Source organism: Onychomys torridus, chromosome 9 (assembly GCF_903995425.1).
Source record: "Onychomys torridus chromosome 9, mOncTor1.1, whole genome shotgun sequence".
Taxonomy (NCBI): Eukaryota; Metazoa; Chordata; class Mammalia; order Rodentia; family Cricetidae; genus Onychomys; species Onychomys torridus.
In genome coordinates, this window is record NC_050451.1 from 67480566 (window position 1) to 67499753 (window position 19188).

Below are 19188 nucleotides of genomic sequence, written 5' to 3' on the forward strand. Positions count from 1 at the left end.
AGCCAATCCTGTGTTCCAGGGAGGTCAGTCGTGTATATTGTATATTTTCCTTAAAAGGTTACTCTGTGATATTTGTCTTTACTTTGTGTTTGCTAACACCATTAACTTGTTTTGCTGTTTTAATTTTTAGCCATACATTGTTGATTCTGTCTTCCCATGAAAGGGAAAGGGTTACTAGTCCTTAGTTACCATCAAAAGCATTCTGAGCATCTCAGTTATAAAGAGCTCCCCTCTGGGAAGCCAGGCACCTAAACAATCATTAGGAAGCAGCAGGAGGAGAAGTCGGGGGACACACTGGATTCACTGTTTCAGAATAGATGTCTCTCTGCTGCTGTCCCCTCTGCGGGGATCGACATACACAGTATAGTCAACAGGCCTGTAAGTGACCCAAAATTATGTATAGTAGATTTTGTGGTCACTGAAGATTGTGTTGTAACTACAACATTCTGCCATTTTAACACAATAACAGTTGTGGTGGTACATAAAAAGATGTTTTCTTCTGCTAAAGTCGTGTTTAGAAAATCAGGGAGTCCATCCTAATCTGCTGTTCCCTCTGGGGAGCAGGGACTTGTGAGAGCTGCCCCTCTCTCCTGCCCCCCCCAAATGTCCTCAAAGTGTGTGATCAGAGAGCCCAGGTCACTTCCTGCAGTGGTTTTTCGAGGTTTTGAGAGGGATACAGTTTGACTCTCCAGTCTCCTGGATACAATCCAGATTGGGGACATGGACGCCAAGATGTAGTCCAAATGTCTTGCTTAATGATGGACTATAGGCAGGCAAGTCATTGAAGGTTTAGTTGTACCTATAAGGTTCTTCCAGGAAGTCATAGCTAGCTACCCAGAACTGACAGTCACAATACTAAGTTTGTTCCTTTACTTATCCTTATATTGAATGATTATAACTGTATATAAAACATTCCACCTTTCATAAGTAGCACTAGTGATCATCAGTCAATTGAGGGTTTTTTCGTTTGTTTTAATATCACATTTCTTTTAGCATTTCATTTAAAAGGCCCATTTCCACCATCACATTACAGTATAATGATTTCACAGTCCTTCTTCACAATGGAAATATATTAGTTCCTGATTTGTTAACTTACAAGTTCTTCTGCTGGTTTGGGCAACGCTAGGTCTTGCTATTTGGCGGTCAGAGCTGGTTCTTGGTTTATGAAGAAGTGTAGTCATGAGAAATCTTAGAGTCCTTTACCCATGGTATACTCCATTAAAACAAAAGCAAGTGAGAACTTTAATGAGCTAGTATGAATGAAAGCACTCATGAAGGGAAGTATGTGGCTTTCTTACTGTTTCAAGTATGAGAAAGTGGAGGGCGTGGAGGTAGAAAACACTGAGCTGTACATTCTGTATCAGAAGAACCATTTGGCAACCATGCACACATCTTTCTAAGACTGTTGCTCTGTTGTAGGGTCCAGTGCTCGCACACATAGAAGAGTACCCGATAGAAAAACACGAAGCGAGATTCCTAAACTTCACTGAAGAATATGCCTCTTGGAGATTCCCACTGGACGAAGTTAATTTAATCTGCGACATTGCTGTATCACATGGTACATCCATTTCTAATTTTGATCTTTTCCTCCTGCACTGATTTCAACACAGAGGGATTAAAATAATCCTGGGGCATCAAGAACTCTGTGAGAGACTTGGTGACTTAGTGGATCTGGGTAGCAATTATATATAATTTAGAACTAATTTCCTCTAGTAGTCTCACAAAATGCTATGGTGGACCCCACATAAGCACTGCTGAGTTGGTATGCATATGTCTGTTTCTCATTACAGTCGTAGCACAAAGTTAAACACACCCAGGCCTATGCTAAAAATAGAAGGGAAGAAGGAAACAGGGAAAAACATTGGATTTGGGGGAGGGAGGCTCGAATTCAAGCTTGGTGGTTTCCTAAAGCACAGCAGTAAGGCCTGGAGTGACTTGCCATCATTAAGCCTTTGATGGTCTGGGATGCAGGTAAGGGAAGGGAGCTGTGGGCTTCTGGACTTCTAGACTGGTGCCATTCCTGGCTACTTCATACAGTGGATCCTGGACACCTTTGCACAGAAGTGCCTCCTTGATGTCAGTCAGTAAAAAGATACAGAGTGGCAGCTGGGGGAGGAGAGGGGAGCCATGAACTTACTGAGATGGGAATGACTGAGGAAGAAGTCAGCACCTTGCTTTTGTTCCTCGAAGTTCTGCACCAACAGGCACTCACAGGTGACCTTGAAAAGGGCTCATTTGTTTTCCTGATAAAGTAACCCTTTCCTCTCAGAGTGAACCACAGTTGCCAGCTAGTGTTCTTCCCTTTGTTTTTACCTCTCTCTTTTTAAAAAGCCTAGTCTGCATTTGTCAGAAATGAGCACTTTTGGGTTGGAATTGAAGTGAATTATATATCTATGTGTTTGTGCCAATGACCAAACAGCACTTAATGCCTGTAATATGAGCACAATTAATAATCCTGTGGTACACATTTCTGTCAGTGTTCCTACTGTATCCCTTACTGCCCCCTCTTAACAGGAAAATGCTCATAAAACATTAACTTGAACTTAGTTTTGCTCATAATGGACACATTTAAAAGGCCCCTAAGTTACAAATTCTACTTTTCTGTCTGATACTTGGAACTGCTACAGCATAGTTCATATCACCTCTTAAATAATAGGCCAGATGTGGTGGCACACACCTTTAATCCCAGCACTCTGGAGGCAAAGGCAAGCAGATCTCTGTGAGTTCAAGGTCAGCTTAGTCCACATAGTGAGTTCCAGGACAGCCAGGCATACATAGACACCATTTCAAAAAAAAAAATAATAATAATAACAGTAAGAATATGTCTTCTTCATCCCTCTTCCTCCTCTTCTTCCTTTTCCTCCTTTTCAGATGGGGTCTCACTATGTCTAGATAGCCTGGCATTTGCTATTGTCTTAGGGTTTCTATTGCTGTGAAGAGACACCATGACCACAGCAACTCTTATATAGGAAAACAGTTACTTGGGTGGCTTACAGTTCAGATGTTTAGTCCATTATCATCATGGTGGGACATGGTGGTGCGTGGCAAACACGGTGCTGGAGAATTAGGTAGCTAAGAGTTCTACATCTTGTGCAGGCAACAGGAAGTGAACAAGTGGCTTGAGCATATATGAGACCTCAAAGCCCGCCTTCACACTGACGCACTTCCTCCAACACGGCCACACCTACTCCAACACGGCCACACCTCCTAACAGTGCCACTTCATTTGGGGGCCATTTTCTTTCTAACCACCACAGCTCTGTAGCCCAGGCTGGCCTCAGGTTCACAGAGATCCGCCTGCCTCTGCCCCCCAAGTGCTGGGATTAAAGGCGTGCGCCACTACGCCCAGCCTGGTGGCTGTGTTCCTTGTAGATATTAGTTTATTTATTTAAATTTAACATATCTTTTTATGTACTATTAATAGTTTATATCTATGTACTGTAGCTCTGATATTTTGGGCGTGCATATTTGTATAAATATTAGATCTGGCTCATATACATATGTGATCCAGATCTTCTTGGATTGTCCCAAATTTTAACACATCTTACTGTCTTCCTTTTTATCTCAATTTGGGGGTAAGGAAATAGGATTGCTGTGAACTAAATAACTGATAGGCAGGTGATGCTGGAAGCTCTCATCAGACAAAAGCAGCTTGGTCTCTTGTCTCAAGGTGTTCACATTGAGACTCGCCCTGTTGACTAAGGGGGAGAGCTGCTCAAACCAAAGGCCTTGGCATCTTTGGGAGCTTGCTTAAAGCACAGAATATAACAGCCCACACTAGCTTTACAGATTGAGAACCTGCATTTTCATTCTGCAAGTGATTGAAACATATAGAGGCATTGGTATGTGTTCTCTAAGCTAGAGCTAGGCAAGTACCTAGATTGAAGAGAGAGGGCATAAGAAGTTTTCAGACATGAATATTAGATTTAAAGTTAAGATCCATAGAGCTAGGCTGTGAGGGTTTAGCTTAGCGATAGAGGTCTTGCTTAGCATGCTCATTGCTTAAGCTAAATCTCCATTACCATAGCTTGGGAAAGGGAGACCACAGGGCTCAGATTTTCAAAAAAACAAATTGCTTATTTATAGCAAGAAAATCCTATGACCTAATAACTACATAAAAGAAGAAAACTTAGAGGATATAAGATGTTGATAAAGTGCTTCTGAAAGAACAATGGGTAGAGGAAAACACTGGATCACAGAACACTTTGTTCCATACAATGAAAAGTTTCCTGACATTGAAGATAGATATTTAGTGGAGTTATCACCAGACATTTTGGAATTATTTGGGAGCCTGAATAGGTACTTCTTCCCTGGATTACACAGTGTCCCTCTGCCTATGTGGAGGGTAGATTACATAGTGTCCCTCTGTCTATGTGCAGGGTAGATTACACAGTGTCCCTCTGCCTATGTGGAGGGTGGATTATACAATGTCCCTCTGTCTATGTGCAGGGTGGATTACACAATGTCCCTCTGTCAATGTGCAGGGTGGATTACACAGTGTCCCTCTGTCTATGTGGAAGGTAGATTACACAGTGTCCCTCTGTCTATGTGGAGGGTGGATTATACAGTATCCCTCTGTCTATGTGGAGGGTGGATTACACAGTATCCCTCTGCCTATGTGGAGGGTGGATTACACAGTGTCCCTCTGTCTATGTGGAGGGTAGATTACACAGTGTCCCTCTGTCTATGTGGAGCGTGGATTACACAGTGTCACTCTGTCTATGTGGAGGGTGGATTACACAGTGTCACTCTGTCTATGTGGAGGGTGGATTACACAGTATCCCTCTGCCTATGTGGAGGGTGGATTACACAGTGTCCCTCTGTCTATGTGGAGGGTAGATTACACAGTGTCACTCTGTCTATGTGCAGGGTGGATTACACAGTGTCCCTCTGTCTATGTGGAGTAGGAACAGAGTTGCTTCTTGTGGTCTCTGCAGCCTAACAAACCTAAAGGCCATGTGCTGAGCTTCTGACCAAGCTCAGGCTCAAAACTTGGTAGTGCTAGAACTGTTAGCCAATCAGAAAACTGTTTGGAAACTGCACAATTAATACATTCCTGTCATTTCAGAAAATGAGGAACATACTCTGTATGTAGCTGCATGCAATCCCATCTCTTTATACTTTATGAATTTAACTGGGAAAAATGGCTTCTTTGTGGACTTCTTTGACGTCTTCCCAAGAATGGTCAGTGGCGCCTGGCGACCGTTTGTGACAGTAGCACCGCTGGCAAGTCCACTCAGGGGTCAAGTTGTTCTGCACGAGGCGCAGGTAAGAGCACCAGGCACTCACGAGGTACCTACGGGGAAAGAGTGAGTGCTGTGAAGGAGGAGTCCAGTGACGTCAGCTATGATTGAAAACCCGTGCTTTCATAAAGATCCAGGAAGGCTGGGGTGGCGTACCATGCCACAAAGGTTGGCTGCTGTCTTCTCTCTGTGGAGACTGGAGTACAACTTGCAAGTCTAGAAAGAGGGCACTGGTCAGTTCCCACCTTCCCACCATTGAGAGTTAAGAAACTGTCCGTCTCTAAAGAGATAGACAGCAAACTGGCAAATCAACAACAAATCAGCATAACATTTTCAGGTTGTGTCGAAGCAGGTGATGGCAGAGAGGGTGATGGGGATGAAGTAGGTTAGGAGGGCGATGGAACTAAAAGGAGCGCCAAGGTAACTCCTCTGAGGAGATAACCTTTATCCGAGATCCAAATGACAGTCTTCAGAGATAGCCCCAGAAAGCTCCTGGGTGAAATGTGCTGGCATCCTTGTGTGTCTAGTAAGGCTCAAGTTCTGTCCATCATGTTCATGGATTAGTAAATTAAGATCTCACTAATGAAAAGTACAGATGCCTACCAGCTAGCGTCAGGCTGAAAGTAATTCCAAACAGATGACACAGATCAAAAGACCAGTTATGTGTCAGTTGTGGGAACTCTAAAGGTCTAATTAATCTGCACTATAGCAGCAGAAAGTGGTCTGGTTTTGTGTGCCTGTTTTCTACCTAACATCTACCAGGTGTTGTACAAGGCATAGTGTTCATTTTAAACATCCTGTCTGCACTGCTGGGAATACTGCAGGAAACAGCAAAGATGGGTCAGCAGGTAGGAGCACTTACTAACTACTCTTGCAGAGGACCCGTTTCTGATAGGGCAGCTCACAGTTGCCTGGCATTCCGGGTACAGGGGATCCAGTGTCCTCTTCTGACCTCTACAGGCTATAACACAAACATTATACACATAAATTTACGCATGTGCACGCGTACACACACACACACACACACACACACACACACAAACACACACACACACACACGTGGTTTTTCAAGACAAGGTTTCCCTGGGTAGCCCTGGCTGTCCTCGAACTCACTCTGTAGACCAGTCTGGCCTCAAACTCAGAGATCTGCCTGTCTCTGCCTCCTGAATGTTGAGATTAAAGGCATGTGCCACCACTGCCCGGTGACACCAAATATTTTTTTTATTCTCAGTTTATAATCTGGCCCAGAATAGACAATAAGAAAAATAAATTACTAATTCAATTATATCTTAGCTTAGAGAGTAAGAATCAAGAGAAAGAGAGTTGGATTTAAAATCAGGCAGACAGGATGGCCTGACCAGGAGACTGGAAACCTGGAAGAAAAGTGTAGGCGAAGGGAGTGGTAAGTTCTGAATCCCAGAGGCTAGAGCACCCCCTCTTCCTTTTTAACGGTTAATGAGGGCAAGAGTGAGAAGAGGTGAGGCAGAAAGGTTATGCAGTAAGCAGGAGCAGAGGTGAGGTAGAGGAGCTGGTGGGAAGCAGATTGCGCAAAGTCCTGGAAGCAATGGGAGGTTCTGGGCCCTAAGTATAAAAAGGGAAGGCATTGGAGGGGATGAGCAGGGAAAGTGGTCTGTCCCGTTGTAAAGGGGTTTCATTGGTTGTTCCATGTTATCTGTGAGTGATAAGGCAGAATGAGGAAGCCAGTTAAGAGTTTCTTGCAGTAAGCAGTCCAAACGATGTGTTGGTGGCTTGGCAGAGGGTGAAGGTCATAAGTGAGAGTAGATGAAGATGCATTTTGAAGGTCAAGCCTGCAGGATTTCCTAACAGAGTGGACATGGGGTAAGGGGGAGTTACAGGCAATGTAAAAATTTAGGGGGTGAGCAATTTGAATGGAGTTCCCATCACCTAAGATGAGGAAGGAGTCAACTTAGACAGAAACTTGGCAAAATACCTCTACCAAGCTACCAAGGAGGAGATGAGCACAGAGTTCAGGGCGTGGTGAGAAGAGGAAATAGAAACTGGAAAGTCATTGGCAGATTTATCTAAAGTCATGAGACTAGAAGAGACCACCAAGGAAGTGAGTGTGTGCGGAGAAAAGTCCAAGCCTGAGCCCTGGGAGACTGAAATACCAAGGCATTGTAGAGATGAGAGAGCGTCAACAGCAGGAACTGAGGCAGGCTGGCTGGGGAAATGGGGGACTAGGAGGCAGTGAGGTGTCCTGCAAGGTGAGTGAGTACTCACTGTGTCCCGAGAAGGAGCAGGACATCCGCCCTCTTCCACTGTCCTTCAAGCTGCCCAGTGCGTTACTGTTCACCATGTTTGCATTGAAGAAAAACAGACTTAGAGAGTTGATTCTTTCCAGTAAATATGTAATAGGACAGAACTGACCAATTGGATCAGCCCTGGAAGAATTCAACTTCACCCACTCATTCGCTACTGATTCGTGTTTTCTTATGGCCCGCGCCCTCACTAAATATTAAACAAATGTAGTGCCATTAACTGTGCTTAAAAAACAGTGTGCTCTAAAGAAACAATACTTTTAACATTGAGAAGGTGACTCAGTAGATAAAGTGTTGGCTGCAATAAGCATGAAGACCTAGTCAGATGTAGTGGCACAAAGCCTTTAATCCCAGCATTCCAGAGGCAGAGATAAGGTTAAGGCCAGATAAGGTCTACATCAAGAGTTCCAGGACAGCCAGGGCTACATAGTGAGACCCTGTCTCAAAAGGGGGGAGGAGGGGGAAACCCACATAAAAGCTTCATGCAACTGCGCATGCCGGTACTCCCAGCACTGAGGAGGGCACAGGAAGATTGCTGCCACTTACTGCAGCCAGTGTTCTAAGTCAAGTTGATCAGCGTGACCAGTGACAGACTACCTCAGAAACCACAGTGGAGAGCAACAGAAGAAAACAGCCAACATCAACCTTGGCGTGTGCTCCCTCTCTCTCTCTCTCTCTCTCTCTCTCTCTCTCTCTCTCTCTCTCTCTCTCTCTCACACACACACACACACACACACACACACACACACACACACACCTACCCCTACCTTCACACACATGCACATAGTCACAGGAACACTTACATACATACACTGTGCATGCATGGAGAAACAATACTTTTATAGTGTAGCTAATCAAGAGAACATTAATGTGTCCCTAGTTCACTGAAGAAATCAACATTTTAGCTCTTACCAAATCAATTCTAAATCCTGCTGTTTTTGTCTTGTTTAGTTTTTATGATTTATTCCCACTGCTGTTTATTGGATGCAGAGTTCATGCCAAACCACATGTTGCCTATATAAGTTTCTTTCCAGCAAATTGGAAGGAAGCTCTTGCTTTATAGATTGCCTATAAAATATCAATGCCATTGATTTGTTTTCACAAGCAGAAGAATCCACCATAGAAAGTACCTGTCAGGGTGAATTTGAATTTAATAAGCTAATCAAATTTGGATGAGACTCAAAATTTGAAGTATTTATTCAAACAGTTCCACCAGATTTTCAACTTGTCACATTAACATAAATTTACACATACAAATTCTGTAAAACTATTAGAATTTTTAGATACTTGGCTCATATTTTATTTCTCAAAAGACCCAATTGTTTGGCAACATTGTAGACTAATTCCCTGGTCAATGACAATGACTTTCATCAAGGAAATAGGGCTGTACGCCTAGAGCTGTGCTTGCCTTCCACAGCATGCCCCCTGGGCCTTCTGGAATCCTGTCTGCCCTCTGCTTCCTGAGCAGACCTCACAGTATCTGTATGCTTCCCCAAAGCGCCCGTCCCTCCCCTTCTCACACGGGTCGTCCAGCTGACTGTTTATGCGGTGGTAAAGTCAGGGTGTTTGCCCTGTGGCTTCACTGCCAGCATCACAGAGCTCTGAAATTTAACAAGTGGGTTAAACCCGTGGGCTGCCATCCATTCCTTCGTCTGTCCCTTATTTTAAAATAAAGTTTTGCTGTAGATGCATCCTCCTGGTTAGTTGGAAAAGTTGTTCAAAAATTCCTTGCTAAAATAAAATCTTCAGTGAAGACAGGAAAACTAAAAATAAAGGCCTTCCCTCCCCCTGTTCCCATGGGCTTATTTATTACATCTGCACAGCATTTAGTGTTTCAGACTTGGGGCATGGAGGTCATCCAGAGGTTACTCTTCTCCCAGTCAGATACAAACATCATAAAATGGCTCAGTTGCTTCTCTGCCCCACCCCCACCTCGAGCAGTACCAAAGCCAGAGTTTCTTGTACTCATGTGTGACGTGAGATTCTATTTTTAAGCGCAGGCAGAATATATCATTAGTCATTTACAGAAGGAACCCATTAACATCTAAAAGGATGGAGCCACAGAACTCCTTCATGCTGCCAAGTGTTGGTAGAGCTCATTCTCGGCCCACAGGGCATTGCAGTTAGACTGTGGAAGTGTGTGCTAGGAAGTGTGTGTGTGTGTGTGTGTGTGTGTGTGTGTGTGTGTGTGTGTGTGTCGCTTAGCAGGGACGGTGCTCAGGTCACGTATGCCCAGTTGGGAGGATCCAAGTTTCAGAACCTAGAAAAGGAAGATAAATGGGAACTACACTGGACTCTCTGCTTAATCATCTGCCTGCTCTTCATTTTTAGGGGAGACGCTTTATTTTAGGACTTCCCTTAATCTCAGATTGCTTAAGAGCTAAGGATGTATAACAGAGTTGTATGTATTTATCATGCAAGAAACATTTTCTCTATTAAAAGCTACTCAAAAAAGAATTTAACCTAGAGCAGAGACCCCGTAAATTCTTAGCCCACTTTTAGGCTTTCCTTTTTAGTTATTCTTGTGTATGCATGTGACGAGGCCATAGGTTGATGACAAGTGTCTTCTTTGATCCCACCTGCCTTTCTACTGATGCAGGGTCTCTCACAGGTTCAGCTGGTGGAATTCCAGTTCCACCTCCCAAATGCTGGAATTACAGGCAGCCGAGCGCCATGCCTGCTTTTATGGCCTTTGATTGGCTGCTAAGGACCAAACCTCTGATTTTCACTTGCTCACTGACCTATGTCCTCAGCCCTTGTTTTTATGTTTTCAGAAGGAAAAATCTTGCTCTCGCCACCATTTCCAAATCATCCAGATACCACTAAACAAGACTTTTTCCCCCCTGAGGAAGGGTTTCTCTGTATAGCCTTGGCTTTCCTAGAACTTGCTCTGTAGACCAGGCTGGCCTCGAACTCAGAGATTCACCTGTGCACCACCACTGCCCAACTAAATAAGACTTTTTGTTCTAGATGTTATACTAAAGAATATGTCTAATGTAAGTTCTTAATGGAGAATTATTATGTTATACAGAATGATATAATTTTAGGGTATGTTAATGTAAATAAACCTCAGCTCTCATCTTAAAGGGAATAAAAGATACTTTATTCTGGAGCCATTATGAATGACCATGTCCTGGAAACATAGGTTTAGGTTCCCTCAAATTCCATGTTCCAATTTGGAAGCAATTTCATAAGTTTTTATAGTTACAGAACAAGGAAAGTCATAAATCAAGGCCAGTTTAAAATACATCGGTGGGTACACCAGAGAGGCAGGTGCAGTGATATGGGGAGCTGTTCTATAGGTCTAGCTGCTGCATGATGACGCTCTACACTCGTGGATTAGTGGGAGCTAGTGTTCTAACTTAATCGCTTCTAAGAGGTTTTTATTTATTGTCAGGAGATACTAGTTCAGATACAGAGTGGGACAGGAGTGGCTGTTCTAGAGAGCCAAAACTAGCCCACAATAAAGTAATTAGCCTCTGAACCCACAAAACCAGTCTCTCCACAGTACTGAGAGTCCAGTCTGTCTGTCAGTCTCTACAGACACACATGTACCTTCCAGGAGTTTTGTTGACAGACAGCTACTTTTCAGGAGTTTCATTCACAGGTGTTATCTGTGGAAAAGTAGGAGTTTTATCAACATGTTATATGCAGTAAACTCTGTGGTGGCAATAAATATTGTTTTAACTCTTGTGGTTTAATTAAATTGTCTTGTAAAGGGGCTGGAGAGATGGCTCAAGAGGTTAAGAGCACTGGCTGCTTTTCCAGAGGTCCTGAGTTCAATTCCCAGCAACCACATGGTGGCTCACAACCATCCGTAATGAGATCTGGTGCCCTCTTCTGGTCTTCAGGAATACATACAGGCAGAACACTGCATACAAAATAAATAAATAAATAAATGAGTGAACGAATGAATGAATCTTTTTTTAATTGTCTTGTAAAATACATTTTTACATTTCTTTTTATATCTGTGACCAGATTGCATGATAGAAGCCAGGATTAAATCATGATTGTATTCTCCCTTGCTTTAAATATAAACTGTCTAATTGATATTGTGGCATAATGGGGCAAACATACCATATTTTATTGTTTTCTGCATCTTATACAGTGTCTGTTATCACTGGGTGCTTTGTGACTTTTTCTCCTAAGAACTTGCCCTGACTAGGACAACTAGATCCAAGTTAAAAGAAGGAAAAAGGCACTGTCGTGAGACAATGAGGCTTAACTGGTAGATGTCCTTTTTACTCTGTGGCTTGCGTCTATATTTTAACTAGGAAAACCAGCTTCCATGTAGTCCCTGATGTTATTTAGTTTTTTCTAGCTTTGTCAATTTTAAATCCTTATTTTATGTGTTCCAGTCATAAGTTCAATACTTAGGGTTTATTTCCTTTCTTGAGACACCCCCAGAGTAGGGAGCGGTCCTGGGGGTGTTATCCAAGCCAACTTAGAGGCAAGGAGTGTGTGTGTGTGTGTGTGTGTGTGTGTGTGTGTGTGTGTGTGTGTGTGTGTGTAATAGCATGAGTTCCCTTTCTCCTTCAGAATTGACTACCTGAGTGATCACAGGTAAAATTGGATGTTACAAAGACATGTAAGCTTATTGGTTCCCACCATAGGAGCCTCCAGTGGGAGCTCTCAAAGTTCCTTACTCTGAGTAGTTCTCTTGGGGGCAAGGGAGAGCCCACCAAGCCTTTGTCATATGGAGGGAGAAGAACCCAGAAATCGGCATCTGAAAAGTCTAAGTAAAAAGCACAGGAGTCCTCTTGGCACCTCTTTTCCCTGTCTGCCTGCCTGCCTGCCTGCCTGCCAGGGCTCTGCCTGATGCCTAGTCCCTCTGCTGCACAGCTCAAAAGGACGCTACAGAAATCTTGTTTGTATGTTGTTGTAGCAACAGTAAGCAACGTTCTGTGGGTGGCAGGGGTAGAGATATAGCTCAACACTGCCACTCCCTACAACCTGAGTTCTGGTTCAAGATGTCCACTCAGATAATGCCACATCCTTGACTTCACAGAAAAGCATTTCAGGGCAAGCCAATATTAAACAAAACGAGAGGGGGATTATACTGTTGTTCTTGTGGGGTTGGTTTTCTTTTAAAACTATGTGTATACATGATTGTATGTTAGGGAGGGTGTGTATGCACCATGCATGCACATGGTGTGCCATGGTACACTTGGAATCCTTGATTACCATCTAGCAAGCAGCTTCAAGCCAGATTCTGGAGTGAGGGCCTCTATTTTCTTCCTGCACCTCCAATCATTTTCTCTGTCTTTCTGTCCAGCCTCACTTCAACTTCAGTGAATTTCAAGATAATAAGCATCTGCTCCTAGCTAGGTTTTTACACAGTCATACACTCTTGCTAGCCCATTTTTCTATCATGTACGTATTTTCTTACCTGAACCTGGATCTATGAAAAGAATAAACAAAATGTACTGAGGGTCATTTAAGAGTGTACTCTTACATGTTATCTTTTTCCCCCCAAAGATCTGTTTATCTGTATGTCTGAGTTCCTGCATGTAGGTATGTGCAGTGTATATGTGTGTGTGTGTGTGTGTGTGTGTGTGTGTGTGTGTGTGTGTGTGTCTGGTAGTTATGGAGGCCAGATGTGGATCCCCTGTAACTGGATTGATGGCAATTGTGTACCATGTCGTATGTGCTGGAAATCAAATTGAGATACTCTTTGAGAGCAGCCTGTGTTCTAAATGCTGAGCCATCTCTCCACCCCCACATGTAATCTCAGTTTCCTTGTGACTGTATAACAAACAGAACTAGAGCAGCTACCTTTGATTTTAAGCCAACTTCCCAAGAAGGTTACGTATTCACTTAATTAAAAAAATTGTCGGTAATTAACCCAAACTTATATTCTGTATTAAGATCACTGGGTGTCCTCGTGACATCTTACATTTCAGTATCATTGTCATCCCTTTGGACTGTCACAGTGACCTTCTGTCTCAGGTCACCTGGTTACCTCTGCTTTTTACGGGGGCAGGAGGCGTGTCTTGAAGCTGTTTTCTTTGTTTCCAGAGTAATGCCATCCTCTTGTTAGACACCGCTGGACGTGCCATTCGCCACCTCATCCTTCCTGTGGAAGAGTTTGCATCCAAGAAGTCTTCCTGGTGGAGCAAGGAGGACGGCGTAAGGACTACCAGATTCGCCAGGCAGATTGATTGCCGGGGATTTTCCCAACCACAAAAGTGGATGCCTGTCCATCTCCCAGTGCCAAACAACAACAAAAATAGAAGGCACCAAAGAGTCATTAAGCAGTTTTAGATTCTGACATGTTAAGACTATATAGCGAGATGAGCAATTACATATCAGGAGGCTCCTTTAGTGCCAGCATATTACTGTGAAGATCGGCAGGACTGGGCTAGTAAGGAAAACTGGAGCTAGTTGAGTATGATAGCAAATTCTTAGTCATGCAGTCAACTAATTATTTTCCAATTACAGAGTTGTATTTTGGATTTATATGTTAAAATCTTAAGTATGACCACTGATTGCCTCTATCAGATAAATGTTTCAATTAACTAACTTAAATCATGTAGCCTAACTCAAGGAAAATTTTTTTCTGCCATTTAGATACAAAATAAAGCTTACTAAGGGCTTTGCAAGTAAGCATCCATAGTTCATAAAAGACTGAAGAAGTATTTTTAAGTTTCATAATCAAATTAAGAGCTAAGAAACAAAGTATTTCCTGTATGATTATATTATGATTTAAATTCCACAATTAACCAATAATTAGCACATGTATTTTTAACCAGTATTTGGCACTGTTTTAAAGATTTATTTTTATGAATATGGTGTCTTGGTCTTGCCTGTATATCTGTGCTTCATGTGAGTACCTGGTGCAGGGGCCAGAAGAGGGTGTCGGATCCCCAGATGGCCGTGAGCCAACATGTGAGTGCTGGGAACTGAACCAGGTCCCCTGAAACGGCAGCAGGTGCTCTTAACTACTGAGCCATCTCTCCAGCCCCATTTGGCACTATTTAAAAGTTATTCTGAAGAGGTGTTAGTAGCTTAGTGATAGATTGCTTGCTTACCAAGCACCAGGCCCTGAGTCCAAGCCTCAGTACTGCAGAACAAAGCCCCCCAAATGCTAAAAGAGTTTTAATGCATAACATGTGGGATATTGTAAAATATAGTTTAAGCTATGCTCCCTGAAAGTCTTGGCATGGCTTCTCTGAGAGTTGCATGGGCTACACATTAGAGGAAATCTTAAGGGATAACTGATTGGATACTTGTTTTGGTTTTTTTCGTTAGGAGACTTACAGAATGTGTAAAGAGTTTTCACACAAAAACTGGCTAGTATTCTACAAACAAACAGGGTAAGTGCTTCACCGTAGGAGATTCTAAATGGGAATTGTTATTTTGTTCATTCTGTCTCCTGCTGTAATTATACTTGTTTAGGATAAAACTAACAAGCCAAGTAATAAATATTTTATTCTGAAAATATTCCTTCGCAAGTCATAGAAAGTTGAGAAACAGGTAAAGAAACGATGCTGTGGTTACACAATGGCCCCTGTTTCAGGGCAGATGCCACTCACTGCCTGTTTCTTTTCGTGCCTACCCTGGCATGTTGAGAATTGTGTACACCAGTTTTCTAAAATACCATGTTTCTTCATTATTACCTACTCTAATAAATGTTCTATTGGTGAAATTATTAAGGCCACTCCATGTAGTTAAAAGGGAGGTTTATTTTGTGGGGTAACTTACAAGTGAAGGGATAGGTTACAGGATCTGGGAAAGGTGTAGCGCAGTCCGGCAGTGTTCTCTGGAGAACTCTGCTCAGTCTACCTCCAGCGTCCAGGGTCTGGATCTCAGGTCCACAGGGTCCTCTCTCGGCCCCGCCTTGTAGGCGTGACAGTTACCGAAGCCTCAATGGGGGTTGGAACTCCAGATCAAAGCTGGAATGGCTATCCACTACAATGTTCATTTTAGAGTTTTATATTATATCTTAACATGATTAGCCACAGTTGTTTAGCTGTTATCCTCAGTATTTCCTTTCACATAATTTTCTTCTTTCAGGAATACCTTGACTGTCCTTGATGTCTTAGAAGGACTAACTCACACCATCTCTCTTCCCATCAACCTCAAGACGGTTTTCCTTGTAGCAGAGGACAAATGGCTTCTTGTGGAGAACAAAACAAATCAGTGGGTAAACCTCTCTTGTGCTCTATCTCATGTCAGTGAGTAAACCTCTCTGTGTGCTATCTTATGGAATATGCAGAAAACCAGCCTCATTTACCATGGTCTCTCTTAGCTTTTACATTTCTGTGTTTATCAGCATTTCTGAATGAAAGTAGAAGAACAGACAGGAAAAAATTTAAGTGTATTATATGTGTCTATTCTCAGAGTATGACCTGGAAATTAATGATCAAAATGATGACCTGTACATACGATCCACTTGTGTTTAGGGTTTTCCTATTCACACACTGAGCAGTCACTGTGTCTTGCCCAACTCAAGCTGCTACAAAGCACACTTTCAGTTCATCCTCTCTCCTGAGAAGCAGAAGCACCATCCTAGAGATGTTGCCTTTTTGTCACAGGACCCACACCCTTGGACATTCGCTCCTTTCCTCTTCCTGGTTATAGTTACAGTGATGTCTGCTACTTCCCTTTGCGGGACACAAGCTTCCTGTGGGAGGTAGTATGCTGCACCTGCCATATAAAGAATGCTTGGTAAATTTCCAGTCTCTCTTCATTATGTGCTACATTCTGTAGCTAAAAGCAGACTCTTTCTGCTGATAAGCAACTTGGCTTCCAGAAAACATTATCTGGCTACTTATAGATCTATGTTTTAGAAATCTTAAAAGCAAACAAAGCTCAAGTAATCACAGTTGCAAACACTCCATTCCTCAGCTGGTCATACAGCAGAGGTAATACTCCCATCTGCTGCCTGATGTAAGACTCATAGCAAGAGGGAGCTCCATTTCTGGGCATGGCAGGGTATACCTCAAATCCTGGCACTCTGAGGATATGGAGGCAGGAGAATCATGAGTTCATGGCCAGCCTAAGCTAATATAGTGATACCAATACCCTGTCTCAAAAAATGCCACAAAAACAAAAAATAGAGGGCTCCATAGTGCTAAGGATGTGCCTCATCACACAGCTCTGCTTGTCTTGAATAGGAAATGTGATTTTTGTTTTTTTGTTTTTCTAGACAGGGTGCCTCAAACTCACAGAGATCCACCTGCCTCTGCTTCCCAATTGATGGGATTAAAGGTGTGCACCACCACCGCCCGACTCATGTTTTTTGTTTTTGTTTTTGTTTTTTTGTCTGTTTGCTTTGCTTTGTTTTGTTTGTTGTTTGTTTTCATATTTACTATGTTATCATTTGGTATTTCTCTTTACAGTATTGTCAAAAAGGGTTTTGGTAATTCATAATGAAATGTTTAAGGGTGAAAATTATGCTCAGGCTATCTTTTTTAAAGGCTTAGAGAGAAAAAAAACAAATTCTAATTTTTCTTGATCTGTCCTAATGATTAGAAAAAGAAAACACTTAGACTTGATTAAATTGGGCTTCTTATCTGTTTACAGGAAGTATCTTTTGACTAAGCCTGCACACATTGGTTCTGAGGACACTGGGGCCTGCCAGTTGTATATGTTGAAAGAAGAGCTGCCCAGCACAGGATTTGGGGTCACACAAGGTAAATACTGCATTCCCTACGCTTGCTGCTGCGTGGGTGTGTGCTTGTACACATACTGCCCTCCAGGCTGATGGAGAACAGGAGCCTGAGCCTGGGTGATACTTACCCCAAATGAAACAGCTTACACACTACACCAGAAGTAGGAGATCAGATTCTTCCACCTTCAAATCTGTATCAGGAAGCTGCACTTTGAACTGTGTGAGAAATTTGTTTAACTACTCAATGTTTTTTGTTGTGTTTTCTACTTAGGACACTTAGGTCCCAAGTCTAGCCTGGGTTAGCACTTTTTTTTTTTTTTTTTTTTTTTTTTTTTTTTGGTCCATGGGCTGTCAGCTCATCAGAATTTCTGCTCCATTTCTCAGTTTGCCAATCTGGGTTGGCTCCATGTCACAGCTTTTGTGCAGGGAGCTCTTGGTTCACGAGGATATTTACGGCTGGCAAGTCTTGGGTTACAGAAATGCTTGTGATCATTTTGAGAAGATGCTTTGATGATTAAAACTTTTCTCAGACAAAAGCTAGCAAGTGTCATTTAAAGTAGTTTTGAAACCTTTGTGATTTAAGTTGTTGAGAATGAAATCTTGCAAAAAAGAGTAACAGTGATAATTATTCCTGAAGCGTATCAGGATTATATCATGTCTGAGATGCGTCTGACATTTTTCAGAAACAGAATTCTGCATACCTCATAGTGTTTCAAGTGATCAGCTGTCATCTGAAAACCTAAGTTCAGCTGTGGGTCAGAAGATCGCCTCTCCTAACCGCATTCTCTCAGATGAAAATAATTATGCTACTGTAGTTGTTGGCTTCCCAGATCTCATGGTAAGCACCAACTTCTGACATTTCTTCTCAGCTCAGCCTAGTGTATCTCAGCCTGTCTGGAGAGGAACTTAGAGTGCTTTTCCTGTAAACATTTTCAGTCAAGTCTACATTTGAAATCATTCATCAAACCTGTAGAGTTTAATTTCATTATAAATGGTGTTTAAAGTGTGATGAGATATAATTTAGTAAGGAAATGGTGGTTCTCTGCCTCTGGTAGTTCATGTGACCCAGAGCTTAACATACCAATGGTGATTGTCTCACCACACCATTTTAATGTGTGTTCAGGGACTCTAAGAAGAGGAACAAGTTGAGACTGATCAAAGTACCATGTCTTCTAGCATTTATATTTAAAGTGATTTTTAATTGGCTTTAAGTAAAAGTAAAAGTAGGACCCATTTTCCCCTGGTAGAGATGTAGTGGATGAAATGGAAAGATTATTCCAGGACAAGTTGCAATCTGATAGTGTGTGGGAGGCTGGCTCCCACTTTTTCCCAGGGTACTCTTGAGGAGAGAGGGATAAGAAATATTTAGATAGAAAGATAGTGTGGAGAAGACAGGCAGCAACGCGGGATAGCTTCTGGAGGACCTGGATCAATATCCTCCGGCTCCTTCTGTCTCTTCAAAGGGGCTTTTTATGGGAATGCCAAGGGGTGGAGCAAAAATGACCTCCCCTTAGCACAGCCAAGTGCAGACCCTTCCAAACATTTGGTAACCATACACATGGTCCAGCCATTCCCTAGTGCAGCCCTGCTGGGTAAAGCAAGCTCAGATCTCCACTAAGAAACCTCTGTGGGCCCCCACAATAGTCCAAAATATATGTAGCTCAAGATGTGATTGAACATTTAACTTACATAACTCTCTTTGTGGTTCCATGGAGGGAGCTGATAGAATCAGTTAAGGATAAAAATATGGGTTCTACTCGATGCACCAATCTCACATGCTTCCAATTTTTAGTTTAATTAACAAGTAGAGAGGACTTTGGGATATAAGGTATTTGAAATCCAAAACTGAGTAAATAGTATGTGGCTTAGGACTTTGCCATATGCTTTACTAATTGTCAAGTAAAAACCATTTGCTCCTACATTATGTAATTGAAAATGCAGTGTGTTCTTGCAGTATGGTGTCTGCAGCAGCTTTGATGGGAATGATAGAGCCATATTGGTATGCTTTCTGCCATGCTTGCTGCATAAGTAGAAAAATAGAAATAAATCTT

The 19188-nt window shown here is 42.4% G+C and overlaps 1 protein-coding gene across 2 annotated transcripts in view; it reads left to right on the forward strand.

The window, feature by feature from the left end:
* The window catches only part of Vwa8 (von Willebrand factor A domain containing 8), a 346670-nt gene that overhangs the window by 235181 nt on the left and 92301 nt on the right, over positions 1 to 19188 (forward strand). For both annotated transcript variants that reach the window (XM_036198655.1, XM_036198654.1), the window contains exons 28-34: positions 1420 to 1558; positions 5068 to 5267; positions 13540 to 13650; positions 14773 to 14837; positions 15538 to 15663; positions 17050 to 17159; positions 17821 to 17975. In XM_036198655.1, coding sequence (XP_036054548.1) covers positions 1420 to 1558; positions 5068 to 5267; positions 13540 to 13650; positions 14773 to 14837; positions 15538 to 15663; positions 17050 to 17159; positions 17821 to 17975 — 906 coding nt within the window. The remainder of the gene's footprint in view (positions 1 to 1419; positions 1559 to 5067; positions 5268 to 13539; positions 13651 to 14772; positions 14838 to 15537; positions 15664 to 17049; positions 17160 to 17820; positions 17976 to 19188) is intronic.